The following is a 21,650-nucleotide window of genomic DNA, read 5'->3' on the forward strand; positions in this document are numbered from 1 at the left end:
TCACATTCATATAGACTGTTAACTTTCTGTTCTGTTCAAAAATCACAATATTCTCTTGAGCAAAACAAGCCATTTTCTTTACACCAACTATGTGCTTGAGGAATTATTTTTGAAGAAATAAACCTATTGCGGACGTGATTTACAATAGGGGTGACCATCGATCTGCCAGGTTTTTTTTTTTTTTTTTTTTTACAGCAAAAGCATCTCTTTAAAATACAAAAACACAAACAGATTCTTTATAACTTATTTTCAGCTGTACTCGTTGGTTGTGACTGACATATCAAAACATGTCAATGATATCAAAATGCATTTTACAGTATTTACAGTAAACCAAAGGTCAGGGTGAGGGTCAAGAAAGGTTAAGGGCTGCGTACCAGACAAACTGAAGACAAGCATGGAAATCCCTTCAAAACTTACCAGGAGGCTGAGCCTGGTTCTCTCAGATGGCCAAAATACATTATGAACTTATTATAGTCACTGGACAAAAGCATTTTAAACTGGACTGGCAAGTATTTCAAATAACGCTTTCAAAGGTCGACCTGAACATCAAGCAATGTGTGATTTTGAATGTCCCATGATGATCGATGTCCTGTAATGAAGCACAGATTAAATAACTGTAGACATGAAATGGCAGGTTTAAAGAGGTTCCAAATTTGTCAACATGATTTTTGTCTCAATTATTCTATTATATACAAAGGAGAATCTCACTAAACCTGTCAGTCATATTTCACCTCAAATTCAGAACAAAAAAATAATTATAATTGTTATTGTTGTTATATATATATATATATATATATATATATATATATATATATGAAGTAATACAAATGATCTGATTAGTGCGGTCAATTCGATTAACCACGATTAATCAAATCCAAAATAAAAGTTTGTTTACATAAAATATACTGTGTGTTTATATGTATATATAAATACACACACATACATGTATATATTTAAGAAATACACGTTATATATATATATATATATATATATATATATATATATATATATAATATATATACATATACATATACATATATATATATAAAAATATAAAATAAAAATATATACACACACACGTAAATATTTCTTAAATATCGACATGCATGTGTGTATTTATATATACATATAAACACACAGTATATTTTATACACACATATAATGTAAACAAACTTTTATTTTGGATGCGATTAATCGATTTAACAGCACTGGTCAGAATATTACAAAAAATTGCCTTAAAAGAGACAATTTAATAAATTAAAACTTTTAATTTAGGGGTAAAATGTGACAGACATTTTTTCCATGAGATTTTCCCTCTTTTTCTGTGATTAAAATCCACCATTGCACCACAAATGTTGACAGCGAACTCTGCGAGTGCACCCTCATTTGAAGAAAGACATGGAACCACACATGAGCTTCACAGACAAGTAGTGTATTGAAAATACCAATAAGGTCCATGACCAAAAAAAAAAAAAAACCCAAAAAGATATATTTACAGACATGGGACTATAGAGCACAAGGAAACGCGTGCTTGTAGGAGCAGCCTGCCTCCAACTACTGTTACAAACACGTGGGTATAATATTTCTAAAAAGACTTCTGAAACAACGTGGCAAACACGTAGTGGCAAAATTACAATGAACACGAATGATATCGTAACTATCGGTGGCAAATCATCTAGAACGGATGGTAATATGTATTGTTATTGACCGTTCGTGACCAAGGCAAGAATGGATGGCAGTGAATATGCAACGTCACCCTTTTAGACTTCGAAATGTACTCCAATCTTTAAATACAGTGCCGACGGGTGCATTAAACCAGTGATTGAAGCCACTTTGCTGACAGAGACACAAAAACTGAGGTTGTACATCTCGGTAGTGATGACATCAGAACACAGGAAGAGGTATATGCAGACATCTGACGAAACAAACTCAAACGAAGAGACAAACAAATACCTAAAATCATGTAAACAGAAGTGTCATTGTGCATTTGAATGTGTGCTTATTCTGTCATTGATGTTGTTGAGATACAAATGTGCCCTTTACAGGAAAATCCATAAAATTATGAGTTCATCATCATAGCAATTATGAAAATTATAACAATAATATTATCAATAATATACAAATATATTGTAATGAGACCATTCCTGCCCCTAGCGTCACCAGTTTAGCTTTTTCCATTTTAAAATGTACACAGCAATCAAAACAACCGCAGATTTCAGTGTTTCATTGCCAACAAAAGACAAAAAAATAAAATTAATTTGAGAAAATGGGGCTGAAATAAAGCCACCAGCCTCAACGCTGATGAGCAGCTAGTTATGAAGTGTCATCCTGGCACAGTCCCACACACACACGCACATGTACAAACACACACACACGGCGGTTCATTCGGGGGCCCTTAGCGTCCCAATCCAGTGACGAAGCCCGGCAGGCAGGTTGAGTCTGTCAGAAGGCCCGATGCCTGCTTTCTTTTGGCTTTGTACTGGGCGTCCTTCGCTCCGTGGCCATGTCAAGCGGCTGAAGGGCACCACCGCGTCAGCCCAGAGTGTTTAAGGGAGTTGTGGGGAGTTGATGATCGAGCGGAAAAAAAACAACAACATGCCGAACGCAGCAGAGACGAGAAGAACAGGAAGTGGGATGGGGGACAGGTTAAAAAAATAAAATAAAAACAAAATAAAAAAAGAAGAATCACACACTCATCGTCATGTTGGGTGAATACTGCAACGAGAAGAGAGGAAGGGGAACGCGGAGGGACAAAATGAGATTGCGCAACAGATAATATCGTCCGTTTATGTTATATCATGAGCCGATATTTGATTGATTGATTGAAACGTTTATTTCAAACATGTAAATAAATATAGTAAAAACAAAACAATACAATACCATACAATACAAAATAATTTAACTTATACATGTCCAAAAAGGAGTAGGAAGACGCATAAGCTTATTTAATACTACCCCTTCTCCACTCCACGTTAATAATAATAATAATCAATAACAATAATCATCAAATCAACTTCATGGTAACAATAATCAATAACAATAATCATCAACTTAACTTCATAACTCTGTCATCTCATCCTTGTCTTAATACACTCTTTTGACTTTCCTACATATATTTACAGTAAATATACAAACAAAACCCAAATAAAAACTATGACTAAATAATCTGTATGAACACCTAATCAGAGCCCTTCTTCCTCCTGATACATTCTGAGAAACTGGATCACACTTGGGCATTGCTTGAGCACTAGACTTAGTCTGTTCCACAATTTCACTCCACATACAGAAACACAAAAGGTTCTTAATGTTGTACGAACATAAAGATGCTTAAAATTACACTCTCTCCTAAAATTATATCTCTCTTCTCTATTAAGGAACAATTTTTGAATATTGCCAGGGAGTAAATTATTTTTTGCTTTATATATTATTTGTGCTGTTTGAAAATGAACCAAAATCATGAATAATGAATAATGAATTTGTATGATCTCTATAACCAATTTTATGAATTATCCGTATTGCTCTTTTTTGCAACATAGATAATATTAACAATCTGCATTTATATTTATTACCCCAAACCTCTGAGCAATAATTTAAGTATGGTAATATTAATGCACTATAAAGAATGTAGAGTGATTTGTGGTCAAGAACATGCTTTGCCTTATTCAGTACTGAGATACTTCTAGACAATTTATTATGCAGATTTATTTTTATTTATGTGAGATTTCCAACTTAATTTATCATCTATCATCACCCCAAGAAATTTATTTTCATTTACCCTTTCTATGTCCACACCATCTGTCTGTCTCTGAACTTGTGTACTCTTTTTACTGTTTCCAAATAACATACATTTAGTTTTATTACCATTTAATGATAATTTATTTAAATCAAACCACCTTTTTAAATTTACTCATTTCTAAAGTAATAGTCTCTAATAATTATTTTAAATCCCCCCCCAGAACATAAAATGTTTGTATCATCTGCGAACAAAACTAACTTTGCTAATTTTGATACTTTACAAATATAATTTATGTAAAGCAAAAATGACTTCGGACCCAGTACTGACCTCTGGGGGATGCCACAAGCAATGCTCAAGCACAAAGATGAATATTCCCCCAACTTCAAAAACTGTTTTCTGTCTCTTAAATAAGTTTTTACCCAGTCCAATACTACCCCCCTGATCCCATACTGTTCCAGTTTATTAATTAATAAATTATGATCAATAGTATAAAAAGCTTTTTTAAGGTCAATGAAAACTCCAACTACAAACTGCTTATGATCTCCAACTTTTGTAATTTCTTCAACCAAATCAATTAATGCCATTGATGTGGAACTGTTTGGTCTGAATCCGTATTGACTCTATTGACTATTTAGACTAACTATTGTATAAAGTGAACGTAGGTAATATTTGTAATGTACATGTGGTTACAGGAGAGCAGGGGAGGACAGCGGTATGATGCTGACTTACACTTTCACTTTGGAATGGGTTTAAGAAGTTGCCTGCCATCTCCCCATCATCCCGCGGAGTTCCTGGGGGATTGTTCATACCTGCCATGTTGTTCGGAGAGTTCTAGAAACCCAGATGCATGATGATTAGAGAAAACTCACAAAATGGAGTAAATGGCATCTAATAAAAAACTTGGGGAAGCACAATACCAAATTCTGGCCAATAATGATAAGCCGAAAATTAGGGATGCACCAATACCACTTTTTCTAGAGCGAGTCAGATTCAATACTTATATTTTTGGTACTTGCCGATACCGATATTTTCATTGCATTTGTAATTGTTTACAGATATTGTATACAGAAACTCACAAAATGGAGTAAATTGCATCAAACAAGAAACTTAGGGGATGCACAATACTAAATTCTGGCCAATAATGATAAGCCGATAATTATTTTCAAGTAATGAACAATAATATTGAAATTCTTTATTTTTGCTACAAAAATTGGAAATAAATAATCATTTAAATGCAACAAGTGATTTAGGCATCACAACATTAAGATATACAGTAAGAAAACTGGATATTGAGATCTGCTAAAGGTTTCATTTTCATCAAATTAACAATTTTATTAAATTAACATTTAAAAGATTGACTTAAAATCCATGTTAGAGGATGGCAAATGTAATCTAAATGTAAAAAAAGTAGGGCTTTCAACGTTAACGCATGCGATTAATCTAAAAATTAACGCGTTAATATTTTTTGAACGCAAACTAACCGTTTGATAAGGTTTGACCCCAACTTCTTGCCGTCATCGTAATCTATTATTGCCTGCGTCCCAATGTGCACACTATCCATCCTAAATTCTATGTGATATTAGTAATTTTCAATACTATTTATGGCAAATAGGGTGGATAGTATGCACATTGGGAAGCAGGGATTGTGTGATTATGAGGTGCCGGGCTAGACAAAAGTGAAGCGAACGTGGAGAGAGAGAGCGAGTGTGTTCGAGAGAGAGAGAGAGAGAGAGACAGTGCGCGAGAGATATGTATACTCATATGTGATAAGGGTACAGCGAAACAGTGGTGCCAGGCTCGCGGTTTTCCCGCACAATTGGGCTATTTTGAAAATACAGACGCGGGAAAAATTACAGAGCCATGGGTTGCGGTTTTTTTTGGGCTACTTTTATAATGTACCGCGGCTGCCCAAAGTGTATAGCCTATATACATGTGATCGCAAAAGGAAGTTATTACAAACACTCGATGGTGGTTTAAAGTGAGTAAAAGTGTACTATTAATCTCATAAATTGTCTTATGTAGCATGATTCTAATGTAATAGCTATAATGCACCTGCAGAACATGCAGGTCCAATTCCTCTTCATAATGCATTTTGTCATAATACTTCATGTAAGGTCGCAAGAATATATTGTGTTGTATTTCTTTAGAAATACTTTTGATAATAGTTGGGTAAATGTATACTGGGGTTGAAGTGATGTGGCTTGGTAAATGTTTTATTGCCAGTATAACGGTTGATAATGGCTGAAAAACAAAACAAAAGAATAATAAAGATTATGTCTCATGGCAGAGGTGTGAATGGTTCGGTTTCCTTAAACTAGTTTGTCATGCATTTCTTTATTTGAACACATTATAGGTAAATCCTAGTGTTTTAAATTTGCAATTAATCGTGACTAAATCACAGTCCATGATCACTAAAAAATAAAGCAAAAATTAGAATGAAAAATTAATATCAGTTGATACTGATGTATTTAAAAAAATTCTAATATCAGCCAATAACCGATATTTTGTGCATCTCTAAAGAAATTAAAAAGAATACGTGAAATGTACATCAGTGTTGTTACTGTTAACTAAAACTATTTCAAATAATTTTTTGCTAATTGAAATAAATTTGAAGTAAAACTAAACATAAATATTACATGAAAAACTTTAGATCTTGACAAATTTAGAAATGGTGCCTTGGCAAACAACTGAAATAAATACATTTCAACGCAAGTACTAAAATGACTAAAACTCAAAAATACAGCAAAATAGAAGTATAAAAAATCTAATAAAAATGACAAAGGTTTACTTTTGTTTAAATTACTCAAATTAAAATATGCTTTAAACGAAATTACTAAAACTGAAAAATAAAGCTAAATAGAAATACATATATGAAAAAAAGACCTAAGATTCAAAAAAGATCCTAAAATTCAAATTACAAATACAAGTTTATTCAAAGTAAATCAAACTATAATAATAGATAAATAACACTAAAATAAAACAGATTCACATATATCAAGGCATTAAGTTCTCACCTTTGGCAACCCATCCATATCACCCGAGCCTGTAATAAAAAGCAGATAAATCTGAGAACCATCCGAAACATCAAATCATTTATTTTGTACATATTAGCTATTTGTATGATGAAGTCTCACCTAAAGACCCGTTCATATGGTGCGGCTCCATCGATCCCATTCCACCCATCGGACCGTCCGGCCCCGGCCCCATTGGGAACTGCAAAAACACACATACTATTAAGATCCATCCAGAAAACCATCAATAATGCTAACAAAGGACTAAACCATTTTCCATTCTGCATGAGAACGGTCAACGTACATTCGGTCTGTTGCCACCAGGGCCGATTGGATTCATCATTGTGTAAATGTTTTCACTGGAATTCGTTGAGTCTGCGAGAAAACAGGTGACATTTCTTAGAGCTTCACTGGAAAATTCTCCGCAATCTGATGTATTCAAATAAGATTTCCCAAAACAAGAGTTTTAAGCTAATTTCCAGTCAGTGAGGTAATTTCTCAACTATTGTTATGAACTTTCAATAAAAGAAGGCTGATATGAAATTCAGATAGATTAAATGAAAGCAAACTGACCTCCTGGGCTTGGCATGATGGGAGTTCCTGGAGGGCCGCCACCTCCTGGAGGCCCCTGCGAGACGAGCACAGAAAATGATTACTCAAAAGAACATCTTGGATAAACAGAAAGAGGGTGAGACTAAATCTTGTGCGTGCAACTCACCACATAGTTTCCTGGTGATGAAGATGAGTATGCTATCTGTGGGAAGAAGAGATATTATGAAGCTTTTTTTCTCAGTCATTGCGATATTGAAATGATTGGAAGTGGCACTTACTGAGTTTGCGTTAGGGTTAGGCCAAGGCCCTCGACCTCCTGGACCCCTGAAAACATAAGAAGAAATGTTAATGTGTGTGTGTATGTATGTATGTATGTATGTATGTATGTATGTATGTATGTATGTATGTATGTATGTATGTATGTATGTATGTATGTATGTATGTATGTATGTATGTATGTATGTATGTATGTATATATATATATGTATATATATATATATATATATATATATATATATATATATATATATATATATATATATGCGTGGCACAGACAGAGTGAGTTTGTTATGCCACGCTGGAGACTCACATGTTCATGCCAGGCATTCCAGGACCGCCGAGAGAATTTGGAGGAGGCCTCATTCCACCGCCGTAGTTCTACAAATGTAGAGATGGCCAAAGTTAACTTGCGTATGAAAGATGTTATGGCACTGTAACAAGAAGGTACTTATGACTTGCTTTTATTTAATCTTGTAAATGTTAATTAAGCACCTCATCTACCATAAACTGTTTTATAATACTATTATAATATATTATAGTTATAATAGTTATAGTTATAATAACTATAGGCAGGGTTGCCACATTTTTTTAATCAATGAAATAACTTGATACTATAAATATATATCTATATAAAGAGAGAGAGAGATACATATATAGATAGATAGACAGACATTGATCTATATACTAGACAACATTTGAAGTGGATCAAAACCTTTCATTAAAAGGTGTCCTAAAACCAAAATGCGTTACAAATTTGATTAATTTTTTTATCTACTTCAAATGTTGACTACTGTAGAAACAGATATAGATATAATATAGATATAAATACTGTATATAGTTTCAAATAAAGAAAATATATTTAACTACAGCAATCTCTATACCTTTCTTGCTTGCATGTAAAATTAATTAATGTAGGTATATTGTGGGAATATGTAGGAATATGTAATCTCCAAATACATATTGTATATTAATGCACAATAAATAATAAATTAAATTAATATTTTCTATTAACAATTTTCATGTTTTGTTTCCCATTAGATTTATTTTTAATTAGATGACATAATAATAATAATAATGATAACTTAATCATACTTTAAATACACTTGTAATAAATAAATACATTTTCATTTTTTTATACATATTTACTTTCAATGGATAGATATATATATATATATATATATATATATATATATATATATATATATATATATATATATATATATATATATATATATATATATATATATATATATATATAGATTGACTATTTATTTATTCATTAATTTAAACTCATTTTATTTCTATTTACATTTCTCTAATATTTCCAGATTTTCTATGATAATGTCCTACACAATGCTCCCAATCCAAGCACAACTGTTTGATCGACAGCAATGTCAGCCAACCTGTGGGCCCATGCCTCCCATTCCTCTGGGTGGGTTCATTCTCATCGGGCCGCCCATGTTTGGATGTCCTAATGGGGGAGATGAAGCAAATCAATCATTTTACAAACGCCTGAGTGATTGGAGTTCTTCCACAGCAAATTTCCCCAAACAAACTGGTTGTAAAACTCTATGGCGCAGCGCGGTACCTTGCGGTCTGATGGGGTCCAAACTGTTTGGCAGGAGTGGCTGTGACCCTGGGACTCCAACGGGAGGCTGAAACCAAGAAAAAGTGCATTAAACAAGAGCCAAAGCAGAGAAAACAGCAATAGAAAACTTCAAAAATGAAGGGTTGTGGGTGGGTCAGTACCTGATTTGGCATGCGGAGTGATGGGCGAGGACCACCTGGGTACCGTGGAGACATGAAAGGCTATGGGGAGAGAGCATAGGAGCTATCAATCAAAAGACGCCATTGCTAACCTCTCATTAACAGAACAGTACTACTTTAACATACTGTATGCTGCTCTATATCTTAAGTCTTGCTTTATTTGATAGAAATCATATGCCCTATACCTCTGATGATTATATTTGATGGTCCGAAAAGTTATTCACACTCTAAACATAAAATCTTATGGATTTATTACGGAAACTCAAGAAATGTTTAAGTAGTATGTAGTATTTGAGATGAGCAGTACAATAGTAACCAGCAGGGGGCGAAATCACATTACATAAAAGGCATCTGCTTGAGTTTAAAGAGGAAAAACTCAAACATCGGTTCTCTCTACACTGACATGGCGAGCGTGCTGCTATCAGATTGTTTAATAGAGAAAATATATGGTATTTTAAACAAGACTTTACAGTGAGAACTAAAATAGAAAGAGGTTGGAGAGGAGAGCAATAAGCGACGCACAAACAAAAAGATACCGACATCATCCTAACCATCTGGGAAGCGATAAGTTACAGCAACAAGTATTTTGTCTATCTACACTGAAAGCACAAACACTGCTGAACGCCACATAATCACGGTAAAATAAGAACATATTTGAGGTTTCATATATTTTTTATAAAGTCTAGTCTCTGCTGAGATGGTAGCATGATACAATTGCTGCAGATTTATTAGCTGCACATTAATGTGGGAAGTCGTGGCCTAATGGTTAGAGAGTCAGACTCGTAATCCAAAGGTTGCGGGTTCGAGTCTCGGGCCGGCAGGGATTGTAGGTGGGGGGAGTGAATGTACAATGCTCTCTCCACCCTCAACTGCTCCCCGGGCGCCGCAGCATAAATGGCTGCCCAGTGCTCCGGGTGTGTGTTTATGGTGTGTGCGTGTTCATTGCTGTGTGTGCACACGTTGGATGGGTTAAATGCAGAGCACAAATTCAGAGTATGGGTCACCATACTTGGCTGTATATAGTTACGAGGCACTGGATTTTTAACCAGCGATTGCAGTGCAACACCACCAGAATAAAAACAAATCAAGCGACAAAATTATCTATCGCTCAAAGCTTTATTACGGCACTGTGTAGCAAGTAATTTTTTGGGGGGTTGATCTAACAAGCTTTAGGATTGAGCTCATTTCCAGCTCGGTCTACCTACGTTTGCTCCAAGTTGCAGCAAGTTTGTGTATTTGGAAGGATGTGTTGGCGTTTGCGTATTTCTGTTAAAGTGCTTGTGTTTATGCTTGCAAGTGTAAACGCAAGAGCATGTTTGTGTGTTCATGCATGTTGCATTATTAATAGGATATTGATGGACTATGAAGGACTGAGTGCAGGGTGTAGGGAGGGACCAGGTCTGCAGAGTCCCGGCTAGATGAACTTCCTCTCCTCACAGGCTGGGCCGCAGCCTGCATTATTTATTTGGCAACATCGTCGCTGTCGGCGAGGAATGTGTGTGTTAGTGTTTGTGTGTGTTTTCAGAGAGAACATAGAGATCAAAGCAGTACATTACTTCATTCTATCTAGGGAAGGGTCACGGTAGCCGACCAGTTATCCAATCTAATTATTCTAATTTTAAAAGTGATAAAGTGTATACCTTGAATGCAATATAGGTTGCGTTGGATAAAAGCATCCATCAAATGTGTAAGATGTAAATAAAGTGTTCCAGTTAATTTTGTACTAGTTGATTTTTTAAAGTCTGAAGCTTTGCACACTACTAAATCTAACTAGTGAAGAAATGAGGCAAAAATCAATCTCAAGAAGCAGACTTTTTTCAGAAACAACAGTGGTCCATTTTGGAATGAATGAAAGAAATAGAAGAATGAAGGTGTGAAGATGAACGGGTGAATGGAAAGCTGCTCCTTAAATAATATACTACACCCAACGTGTGTCTCTTCCACAGGTTATGTGTGAGAAAGTACAAGAAAATAGGGGACAAGGATCTTACCTGGCCGTGTGGCCCCATCATGGGGTTGTTGGGGTTGTGTGGAGGGGGTTGTGAGTGTGGTGATGGTTGTGACCCGGGTGGGCCCTGAGGAAGGGAAGAAAGAGAAAAATTAAGAGACATTACATTTGAAAACCTACAGACATGCCATTAAATTGGTCTGAAGTTGGTTGACCAACAAATTCTCACTTGTAAAGATAGGTTAAGAAAAAGCTGATGATTTTAATGGTCTCTAATAACAATCCAGGTTGGTAATAAATCTACCCTTTATTCCCCAGCAAAGGGCATCTCCTGCAGGGCTGGGCAGCTGCTGAATAACGGAGCTCAACCACAAGGCCTCCTCCATGTCTCTCAATAGAGTCCATTATGGGTAAGTGGGATAAGCATATGGCCTATACCGAGACGCTTGTTCCTGCACCACATCCCTGTAGAGAGTGGCTGAGGAACAACTTGGGCTGGATTGTGTGCGTGTCTTGGGTGAGGGGGAGGGGTGTTGTTAAATGAAGCAATTAATAAAATAATTTTCTACCCAGCTAAGGAGATAACGGCTTGGCACCAAACTACAAGCCTATCAAGAGTTGCCCCTCCTGCCAAGAAAGGGAACAGCACATAGTATTCCTAGCGGGACAGTGGCACAGAGGACAGCAGCAACCACAAGTCCAACTGATTCAGGGAAGCAATGCCGTTTCCTGACCAAAAGGGGGCAGTGTGTAACTACTTGCCGGGTGACTGCCGGGACACAAAGTACCAAGCAAAACAAAGCATGGAACAGCAACACAATGCATATTTCATTGTTGTCTCTGTGTACATTACAAAAAAAATTACGACCACTTCTTTGGCAAACGGCACGGGATTGTGCAATTCATGTTTTTGAGTGTGTGCTGCTTCAGAAGAATGGTTTTCACTTGTCTTGGAAGTAATTATTCTGATAAGTGCAGCAGTCACAGAATCTGTCACAAACAGAGACGATAAATACAATGTGTCGTACCATACAGGATCTAAACATAATCAAGAACCTCTGGTTGTCAAAAACGTCAAGAAATCTCGCAAACGTATGCGCACCAGAGAGGTGCTTTGACTTTAAAGTCACCCCAAATGATGCGATCAATTAATTATTTAGATTTCTGTGCAAAAAGCACAACTGTCAAGAAATCAGTGACTGTGACGATGGCATACCAAATGGGATTCAAATGTTGACAAAAGACACCTCTAGCTGTCGAAAATGTCAAAATCTCATAAACCTGTCTGCACAAGAGAGGTACTTTGACCTGAGAAGTAACTGAAAATGATGCAAACTCAATCAAAACCATCCGTAAGACTGCAACTTAGGAAGAAAGTAAACACGAAAGTACACTGAGATTTGCTTGAGTGTTGGGAAACTCTATGTCAACAGGACTACAACGCTGTACGGTGCTGGACCTATTTCAATGTCCCAAGACTCCTGCACCTCGCAACAAGTCTGAACAAGATCCTCCAGTCCTTTTAACCTTGATGGAACTCTCTCTCTCGCTCTCTCTCTAGAGTCTGTCAGTCTTTCACTTTTCTCCGTGTTCTGTTGGTTTTCAAGAGGTTTTTGTGGGAGAAGGGCTGATGAAATTCTCCCACCTTCTTCCCTCAAAACAACCCCATTCATTTCAGATGTTTCCAGCTAAACTTTAAACTATTTCTCTTTTTTTCGCTCCTTGACTTCGCTCTCTCCCTGCCTCCCCCTTGCTAGTCTGTCCTCCCAAGAGGAACTGGTGCAGTGGAGTTTCGACGTGAAGATTATTGAAGAGGCCGACCCATGCAATGGGGGAGAACAAAAAAAAAAAAAGAAAGAAGAAATCATACGAAATTTCCAAGGTCCGGGCCAGACGCCAGCATGCAAGCTTTGGGTTTCTCTCCCTAAACTCTCTTCCTTCGCTCTCCGTCTCTGCAGGAGGTTGCCGGGAGTCTGGGCCTGTGAGGTACAGATTAGGAGAGTCTAGAGAGAAGGTGTACAGGAGGGTTTAGCCCTCTTCACCTTCGTCCATGTCGCGCTGGACCGCATAGATCACACGGCAGCTACTGCGGTCCCATGTGTTAATTATTATGCACAGGAGACATAAACAGAGGCGCACGTTTTGGCTGTATAGCTCCACTACCAAAATGCTTTTTCAACTGCAACAGCGTACTGCTTACTGGAGTACCATTATTTCTTACAAATTTGTTTTTGTCTCGATTTTTGTTGGACATGACTGGACAACATGCAGTTCTGCAAGTTAGCCAAATGTTGTGAGACTTTTTGACTGAATCAAAAATAAATGGTTCATAACAATCAGACTACATTGGTTTGGTGCAAAAACATTGGTGCACAAATTTTTCTGAGACAGACGTGCACTCGTGACCAATAAAGAAATAATTACAGAAATAAAAGATGAACAACAAACCAAGAGACACACAAAGGAGGCGACGAAGCACAAATTTCCACCATTTCGAAACAAAGTTAGGATTGTGATTGTGGAATCAGCATGGATCACAACCTGTTCCAACCACAATTCTATTAAAAACAGCTACAAAAAGAGCAGCTCCAATTATTAGCACAACTGTGTCCAGCAGTCGTGGCCGATGCGAGTGGAAGAGAGCAGTAGTTCGCTCTTGAGAGGTGTGAAAGAGTGATATACTGGCCACTAGGATGTATGCCAAGATATAATTGGTGTCACCAGTCCACAGCCACTGGTCGCGTGGAATCGGGGAGCGTAGAAGGAACGCACGTGGGCCTGGAGGAGACTGTCTTTTTTGCAATTGTTGCCACATTGCCTTCTCTCTCTTCCTTCATTCTTTCATTTTCTGTCTTCACTCTCTCCATGCCTCTCTTCTGCCATGCCCTGGGCTGCTACCAAGAGGGAATTACTGCAGTGGAGCACAAAGTCCTCCCTCTTCCTCCCTTTCTTAGTTCTCTCTCTCTTTCTCTCTCGCTCTTATGCACACAGGCACTATTTATAGAATGCAATGTCACTCACGCAACAGTCAGATCGCTCCCTGCTCTGAACACGGCTCATACAACATTAACACTCTCCTCCTCAACTCAAAGACCATGTCTGGGTTCTATCTGCCAATCCATGTGACGCTCTACCTGATGCTCATCTCAGCATCTGCTGCTTTATGGGATGCTCTATCAGCTATTCTACCTGACACTGCAACATTCTGAAAGCATTACTCTCTCTGCAACTCTATCTGATGTTGTACTTAATGATAGGATGCACGATCTGACACTCTATTAGATGCTCTAGAATACCTAATGTTCAGTTTGTTGTATTGGATCTTCTCGTCTCATCGACTCCATTGGACCCTCTATCTGCTGGTCTATCAGGTGCTTTATCAGATGTTCCATCTAATCTATCTGATGCTCAACAAGATTTTAAATACACAATATCAGATTTTCTAGCCAATCTTGTTACATATAGACTCTATACAGGATGCTCCATCTGCCACTCTATCTACTCTTTTGGATGCTCTATCTAACCTATTGATATTCATCTCTGTCAAGATATCTCATTGACTCCATTGGATCCTCTATCTGCTGCTCTAGCTATCTGCTTCTCTAGTGCTTTATCAGCTGTTTCATCTAATCGGTTACACATACCCTCTATGACATGCTCCATCTACCACTCTTTCCTTACCTTCTATCTGACATTCTATCTACTATTTTGGATGCTCTATCTGATATTCATCTCTGTCAAGATATCTCATTGACTCCATTGGGTCCTCGATCTGCTGCTCTATCAGGTGCTCTGATCTTCTGATCTATCTACTCTATCAGAGTTAGATGTTCCATCTAATGGAAGATGTTCCATGTTACATGTGATCTACCTGATGTCCGACAAGATTTTAAATACACTGTATCAGTTTTTCTATCCATTGAATTTTGTTATTCATACACTCTGTTGGATGCTCTATCTGCCACTCTATCTGATCTTTTATCTACTCTATACCTTCTAAATGTTAAAATCCCTATCAATCGCCTCTTCTATCTCACATCTTATCTATTATTGGATCCTCTATCTGCTGCTCTATCTTCTATCTATTCTACTGGAAGCTTTATCTGACGTTCGACAGTAAATCTACTGTATCAGTTTTTTTTTTTTTTTATCTAATGAATCTCGAATATATATTCCATGGGATGCTCTATCTGACCTGCTATCTACTGTACATGATGACTGATCAAACATATCTTATGCTCTTCTAGACATTAAACCCTTTGAGGTTAGGAGCAATTTGCATATGACTTGCACTAAAAACAGAAATGGTACAATAGCTAGATTAAGTGGCCTACACAAGATGGGTTATGATAAAAAATTATGTTTGACTAACAGAATTTGTCTTCCTAAGGTAGTGTGTGTTTCTTTAGAAAGGTTACTAGCTTTTGTCTGACTATAAATAGCTCAATAAAGATCACTATGGCAGAGGAACTCCCACAGGCGCCTTGACTTTGGGAACTATGCCCCTAAGCATTCCCCCAAATCCCAGCCCTGAATTTAAAATACACAGATATGTTGTTAGATACGTGTTGCCAAAGAGCTACAACCAAGCACGCATGTTTTTACCCATTTTGGCCTTAGGGATTAAACTGTCGAGGCATTCACACTGATCTCAGATCAGGGGCTACGACTCTGTTTGTGTCGGTGTGAGTTGCTACTGTACTGAACTACTAATTTAGACACGCAAAATGGAAATGAATGGAAATACGTAGAGGGAGAGATAGCAGGAAAGAAACATCTGGACGGGGATTAGAAGAACTAAAGGGGGTTAGCGAAAGGAGGGGTGGGGTGAGGGACAGAGAAATGGTAAAAGCTTAACGCACAGGGTTAAAGGAGGAGGTTGAACAGGAAGATGGGGGAGGAGAGAGCAGCCCTTACTTGAAAGAAGCCGGGAGGCATGGGTCCACCTGGCATGCCGTCGTTGGGCGGCATGTTGCCCATCACAGGACTGGGAGCTGCTGCCGCACTCTGAAACAGAGAGAGACGCAGTCTGGTCAGAAAAAAATAAATAAATATATATATACAGTATAAATTCCAAATCAAATTCCACCTTTTAACTATTCAAACTATTTCGTTTCAAGTTTGTATGTATTATAGAGTATATTAAATAATTCAAACTTTTCCAATAACAATTCCATTACACAACAACATACAAGTAGAATCTCTCGTCACATATGTGAGCAGTTCTTTAGGTTGAAGCCTGGGCCCCCCACACCCCAGACAAAGCCAAACTCAGCCGTGTCTTTCCCATGACGGTAAAGAAAGGGTAGACATGGATTACACACGTCCCAGCCCCTCCACCCTGTAATCAGATACCTCGCTCTCGTCTGAGTGGAGGAGGGTAAATCGCCTCAGTACCGCTGACCCTAAATAGCCCAGACAATCACCGCTGACCCTGAGAGGGCAAAGGCCACCGTTTCATGCACCAACATAGACAGGAATAGGTACACGATTACCTCTGTCTTTAGCTCTAACATATATGTAGCTGCAAATCGAATCCTAAAGCCACATACTAAATCCAAATACTAAAATTCCTTTAGGGCTTCATCCCACCATCATCTAAATTTGAGAAACCAAGAAATAGTTCCGTTTTAAATGTTTTCCATGACTTCCAGTTCCACTTCCAGGCCCATTCACCAAGAACAATAAAGACAACTATAAAGATAAACATAATTAATGTCCAGACCAATGGACAATTCTTGTGTTTATTATAACTGCACTGCAGTTTTGTCGTCTGCTGCTTTAGCTATATGTTCAAGCTCTTTAAAGTTGGATGGATTCTGATTGGCTGTCAATGTTTTCAGTGTTCATCATGTCGTTATTGTTATAGTTGTGGTGTGGACTTCCATATTCTCATAGAATTAGAACGATTATTAAAACTTTCTAGTTATAGTATCATCCTACATGTGAATGACTTAAATTGTCTGACTCTCACACAAAAGTATCATATAGCTTCAGTTAACTTGGAATATAGAGCTTAAGTTGTATGGACTACTTTTATGAAGCTACTTAAAGCTTTGTTCACTAATATATTCACTATATAACAAACATGAACCATTACATTTCTGCATTTCTTTTCCATGCAATAGGTTTTGGGACATATGTTAGGAACTAAATGAAGGTGAGTAAGTGACAGAATTATCATTTTTTTAGATGAACTATCCCTTTAAGACACGGTCGCAAACATGACAAATCAAAAGCGCCAACAACAACCACCACAGAAACTCCACAGATTTGCATATAATCTATATACAAGGATGCACTTTCTCATAAACTAGGGAAGAAAAAGCGTCCGGAGGCTGGCGCTGGGCAGATAACAGGTGAGGTAAAGCCAGGCGCCGTGTTTGCATGCAGTGGAGAGATTGGCGAATGGCGAGTGTGTTTGGTTAAGGAGAGGGAGGGGCTGAGTGACAGATCGGGCCGGTGAGATTTTGTTTACACAGTGGCTGGTGTAGGTTTAACCAGCACAATGGCTCAAACAGCATATATGAACAAGTGAAAATGCAGTAGGCGGGCAGATGAATACTTTAATTAAAACAAAGAGATGAGCTAAAAGGAAATCACTGGCTAGAATGACCAGCGGCCCATCAGCGGGATCGAGAGTCGTTGGTAGCTCACACACACATCCGCACGCAGCGTGACTCCGCTGCACTCAGGTAGAGCGGCAGAGGGCCCAATCGGCTTGTTGCCATGACAACTCAGACCTTGGCTCTCCCGCTCTCCGGTGCCCATTAAAACCCTCAGGCCGTCAATCACTTGCCCGGCCAGGGAGCGAAAGAGAGGGAGCACGAAAGAAACAGAGGAGAATGAAGATAGAGTTAAAAGGAGCCTGTGGCTTTTGATAGGCCTGGCCGTTTGCTACTGCTATCTCTCTCTCTCCCCCTCGACCACATAAACAGACACATTCCAGTTCCTGTTAACCCATCTCACACCATGCTTTGCATGTTTGTCCTGCCCTCTTCCCTTAAAGCTAAAACATTATACATGTACAGATCTTTCCAAAGGTTTTGACCATCTGTCACGTCTCAGTTTCCTTTCAGTTCTGTTTTGACCATATTTGGTGTTTCCTGTTCTTGTTTCCTGTAATTAGTTCATTATTAGTCTATCATCATTAAGTATTCTCACCTGTGTTCATCTCGTTTGCTCATTAGTCTCTGTCTTTATAAGCCTTTAGTTTCTTGAGTTTCATCGTCCAGTCTTAAAGTAACCTTTGTTGGAAACGTTTGCTTTTCCTCATTAAAGTTCCTTTTCATCATATTTCTGGATCCTGTGTTCCCTGGTGCACGTTACCGTTACACCATTAAAGCGCATTCATGTTGAACATTGATTAAGTGGGATTTTTGCTCGAGGGGGGAAAGATTTTCCCAAACAGATTTCACAATGGGTTAAACATGGTCACACAGATTTAACAATGGATTTTTTTTTTACCCACAAAAATTTGACAATTTCGCTCATGTGATCACACCGACATATAAATAATAATAAAAAGTCTGCCTATAATTTTAGTTTAATATAAATTTAATAATTTAATAAATTTTAGTTTAAAGTAAATTTTAACAAAACTGCCTTTTGCCCTCAGATTAAAGTTTTACAAACACATTAAATACATATGTATACACACACACACACATTTTTAAAGCATCCTACACTACCAACAGCACGTGCATCGTTATTTTGGGAACATTATCGATTGTATAATAGCAGAAAGAAAGCAGATCATAGATTCAGCAATAAAATGTACCTAATAAATTCTTAATAATCCATGAGTAATATCGGCGGCCTATACATTCCCCTAACATCCACACATACATAACAGTGTCCAAGCCCTCCGAAGTAATTAGCCACTGCTATTTTAATTATCAGTATCAATCGTGGGGCTCGGCTGGCCAGCAGACGGCAGGGGAAAGGCTTAATCTGGGCATCGATCTGAAGCAGGGATCCAGGATGAGGAATGGATCCTACCTTATCTGTGCTCAGACGAGCAGGGTAACCCAGATCACCAGCCGACAAACACAAGCACATGTATTCTGGTAACAAGTCACTGGCAAGTAGTAGTTTAGCATGTGCTCAACTCAGCACAGTGGAATGGAAATTGTAAGCATGAAATTTATCTCTACTTAACATATAAACAATATTCACTAGCTATTATATTGGCAACAACTATAACAAAACACCAGTTATGAATTAGAAGTACAAAACAAGGATTTGTAAAGAAAAATATTGGAGGATTATGATATAAGCCAAGAGGAGACTAGTTTTCCTTTGCTGTAAATAAAACTTGGTTCTCACGAAACTAGCATATTCTCACTGAAGCTTACGCTACACCTGTATCCACCGTCATCCACTGGAACGCCACTCTATCATGAATGCACATGCGACAACCACCCAGAGCCGTGTGGAGCACTTTTTATTATGGATAGATGCACCTTTTTGGACTTCAAAATCTCGACACCCATCCACTGCCATTATAAAGCTTGGAAAAGCCAGGACATTTTTAATATAACTCAGAATGTATTTGTCTGGAAAGAGGAAAGTCATATACACCTAGGATAGCTTGAGGGTGAGTAAATCATGAGGCAATTTTCATTTTTGGGTGAACTATCCCTTTAATCTCAATACATTGATTTGATTGAATAGTACTGATTTTGATTTGACTGAAATTCCATTACTGTGACATAGCTAGTCAAAATGTTTTTTTGTTTTTTGTTTTTAAACATCCCCAAAATAAACATCCAAGATACCAGCGTTCTTCTAACTTACTGCATTTCAACACACTCGCTGCCGCCTCTGCTCTTTCTCCCAACATCCCCCATTTCCAATAACGCTGTCAGTGAAGTTGACTCCATAAAGATTAGCCAGTGAGGACTGGCAGCCATAATCAGCCGTGCTGGCTGACAGATGTGCCTTTTAATCAATGGGGCGCTGGGACGACAATCTACACTGTGTAACATAGGGAAGCCACGATGACGAGGGGTCTCTCTCTCTCTGTCGCTCCCTCTCTTTCCCTCCCATGGCGTCAACAGCTGTTGTATCAATCAGGTGAATTAATTACCAGTAAACAAATCTGCTGAGGAAACCCCTCATGTACACCCCCACCTCGCAAACACGTACTATCATACACACACATACACATACTGTATTCCCAGAACCCCCTAGATTTCTCAATCTCAGTGGCCCACAATTATGCTTGCTCAAGGGCCTAATCATAAGCCATGTACAGATACAAGCGTGTTAATGTGTGTGTGGACAGGTGGAGAGAAACTTTCCCGCCCAGAACACCTTCTGAAACGCTGAAGCAGCAGTATAACTGTGAAACATGGAAAAACAGACAGACGAATAGCTATGCATAGTATCAACTTGAGGCCAATGCACAGTTCTAAAAATCCAGAGATAAGACGGAAAGACCACCACACTAATGTACTGTACTGAACAACGCTGAGCCAAAAAGCTAATGTGGCCTTGAATACTAACTAGGAAGTTCATACTTAGATTGGAAAACACAAAAAGTATGCTCAATATTAACAAAATGGCAATGATACTACAACAAAACAAAGTGCTAAGGTTGTACATTAGCCAGTTAGCACGTCGATGTAGGCATTTTGTAATTTATGTGCTCAAAACAAGCTAAATTACGACAGAAAGAAGAATGGCTCATTCTAAGTGCAGACGCGTTTAGAAATGTCTAAAAGTGAGAGACTGATAAATGTAAGGGGGGGTGGAGGGTTGGATAGGACGTAGGAAGGTTTTAATGCCAGTTTTGCCATCCTATTTCTAATGTGAAACATGAAAGGTGGTCATATTACAATCCATACATTGCAAGAATGGTTGGCGGGAAGGGCATTCCCATTGGGACCATTGATGTTGTCTGCTGAAAAGGGGAGTTTCCCATCTCTCCCTCCCTTTCTCTCTCTGCTTCCCTTTCTCTTCAAGTATGCCCTCTAAGAAGGCAGAAATCATTCCTCTTTGGAAAGAGTCTCTGGAGTTCCCGCTATGGGGTTAAGGAGCTTAATGTACTATAGTTAACATTCACGGAGTCTAAATGCTGGGAAAGTGTAGGAAACCTAGCGGCCTGTGGGTACCCAAGAGGAGCTGGAAGAACAAGGAAAAAGAGAGGGCCTCGTTCCTCCCAGACAGGGGCTTGGAGAAGGGAAAACACGAACATTCCTTAGACAATGAAGGGTCTGTAGCGCTGGACCTTTGCGCTTGAGGCACCAACAAAAAAGAAACACAATGAAGGAGAAAAACTATGGGCAGGTTGAATTCCTAGATTTAAAAAAAATGATAAGAAGAAACTGAGAAGAATTAAGTCAAGTGGTGG

At 38.2% G+C, this 21,650-nt stretch overlaps 1 protein-coding gene across 1 annotated transcript in view; it reads right to left on the bottom strand.

Annotated features, from left to right (window-relative positions):
* Positions 1 to 1,411: 1,411 nt before the first annotated feature.
* Positions 1,412 to 21,650, bottom strand: part of LOC306867338 (single-stranded DNA-binding protein 3-like) — a 73,229-nt gene continuing 52,990 nt past the window's right edge. The window contains exons 5-18 of the mRNA XM_079412943.1: positions 16,211 to 16,300; positions 11,337 to 11,420; positions 9,328 to 9,387; positions 9,167 to 9,233; positions 8,982 to 9,049; positions 7,889 to 7,956; positions 7,578 to 7,623; positions 7,466 to 7,501; positions 7,321 to 7,375; positions 7,052 to 7,122; positions 6,871 to 6,949; positions 6,751 to 6,779; positions 4,466 to 4,567; positions 1,412 to 2,715 (exon numbers count right to left, since the gene is read on the bottom strand). Of these exons, the coding sequence (XP_079269069.1) occupies positions 2,686 to 2,715; positions 4,466 to 4,567; positions 6,751 to 6,779; positions 6,871 to 6,949; positions 7,052 to 7,122; positions 7,321 to 7,375; positions 7,466 to 7,501; positions 7,578 to 7,623; positions 7,889 to 7,956; positions 8,982 to 9,049; positions 9,167 to 9,233; positions 9,328 to 9,387; positions 11,337 to 11,420; positions 16,211 to 16,300 (885 nt within the window). The 3' untranslated portion in view covers positions 1,412 to 2,685. The remainder of the gene's footprint in view (positions 2,716 to 4,465; positions 4,568 to 6,750; positions 6,780 to 6,870; positions 6,950 to 7,051; positions 7,123 to 7,320; positions 7,376 to 7,465; positions 7,502 to 7,577; positions 7,624 to 7,888; positions 7,957 to 8,981; positions 9,050 to 9,166; positions 9,234 to 9,327; positions 9,388 to 11,336; positions 11,421 to 16,210; positions 16,301 to 21,650) is intronic.

The sequence above is a fragment of the Barbus barbus genome, assembly GCF_936440315.1.
Source record: "Barbus barbus genome assembly, chromosome: 49".
Lineage (NCBI taxonomy): Eukaryota > Metazoa > Chordata > Actinopteri > Cypriniformes > Cyprinidae > Barbus > Barbus barbus.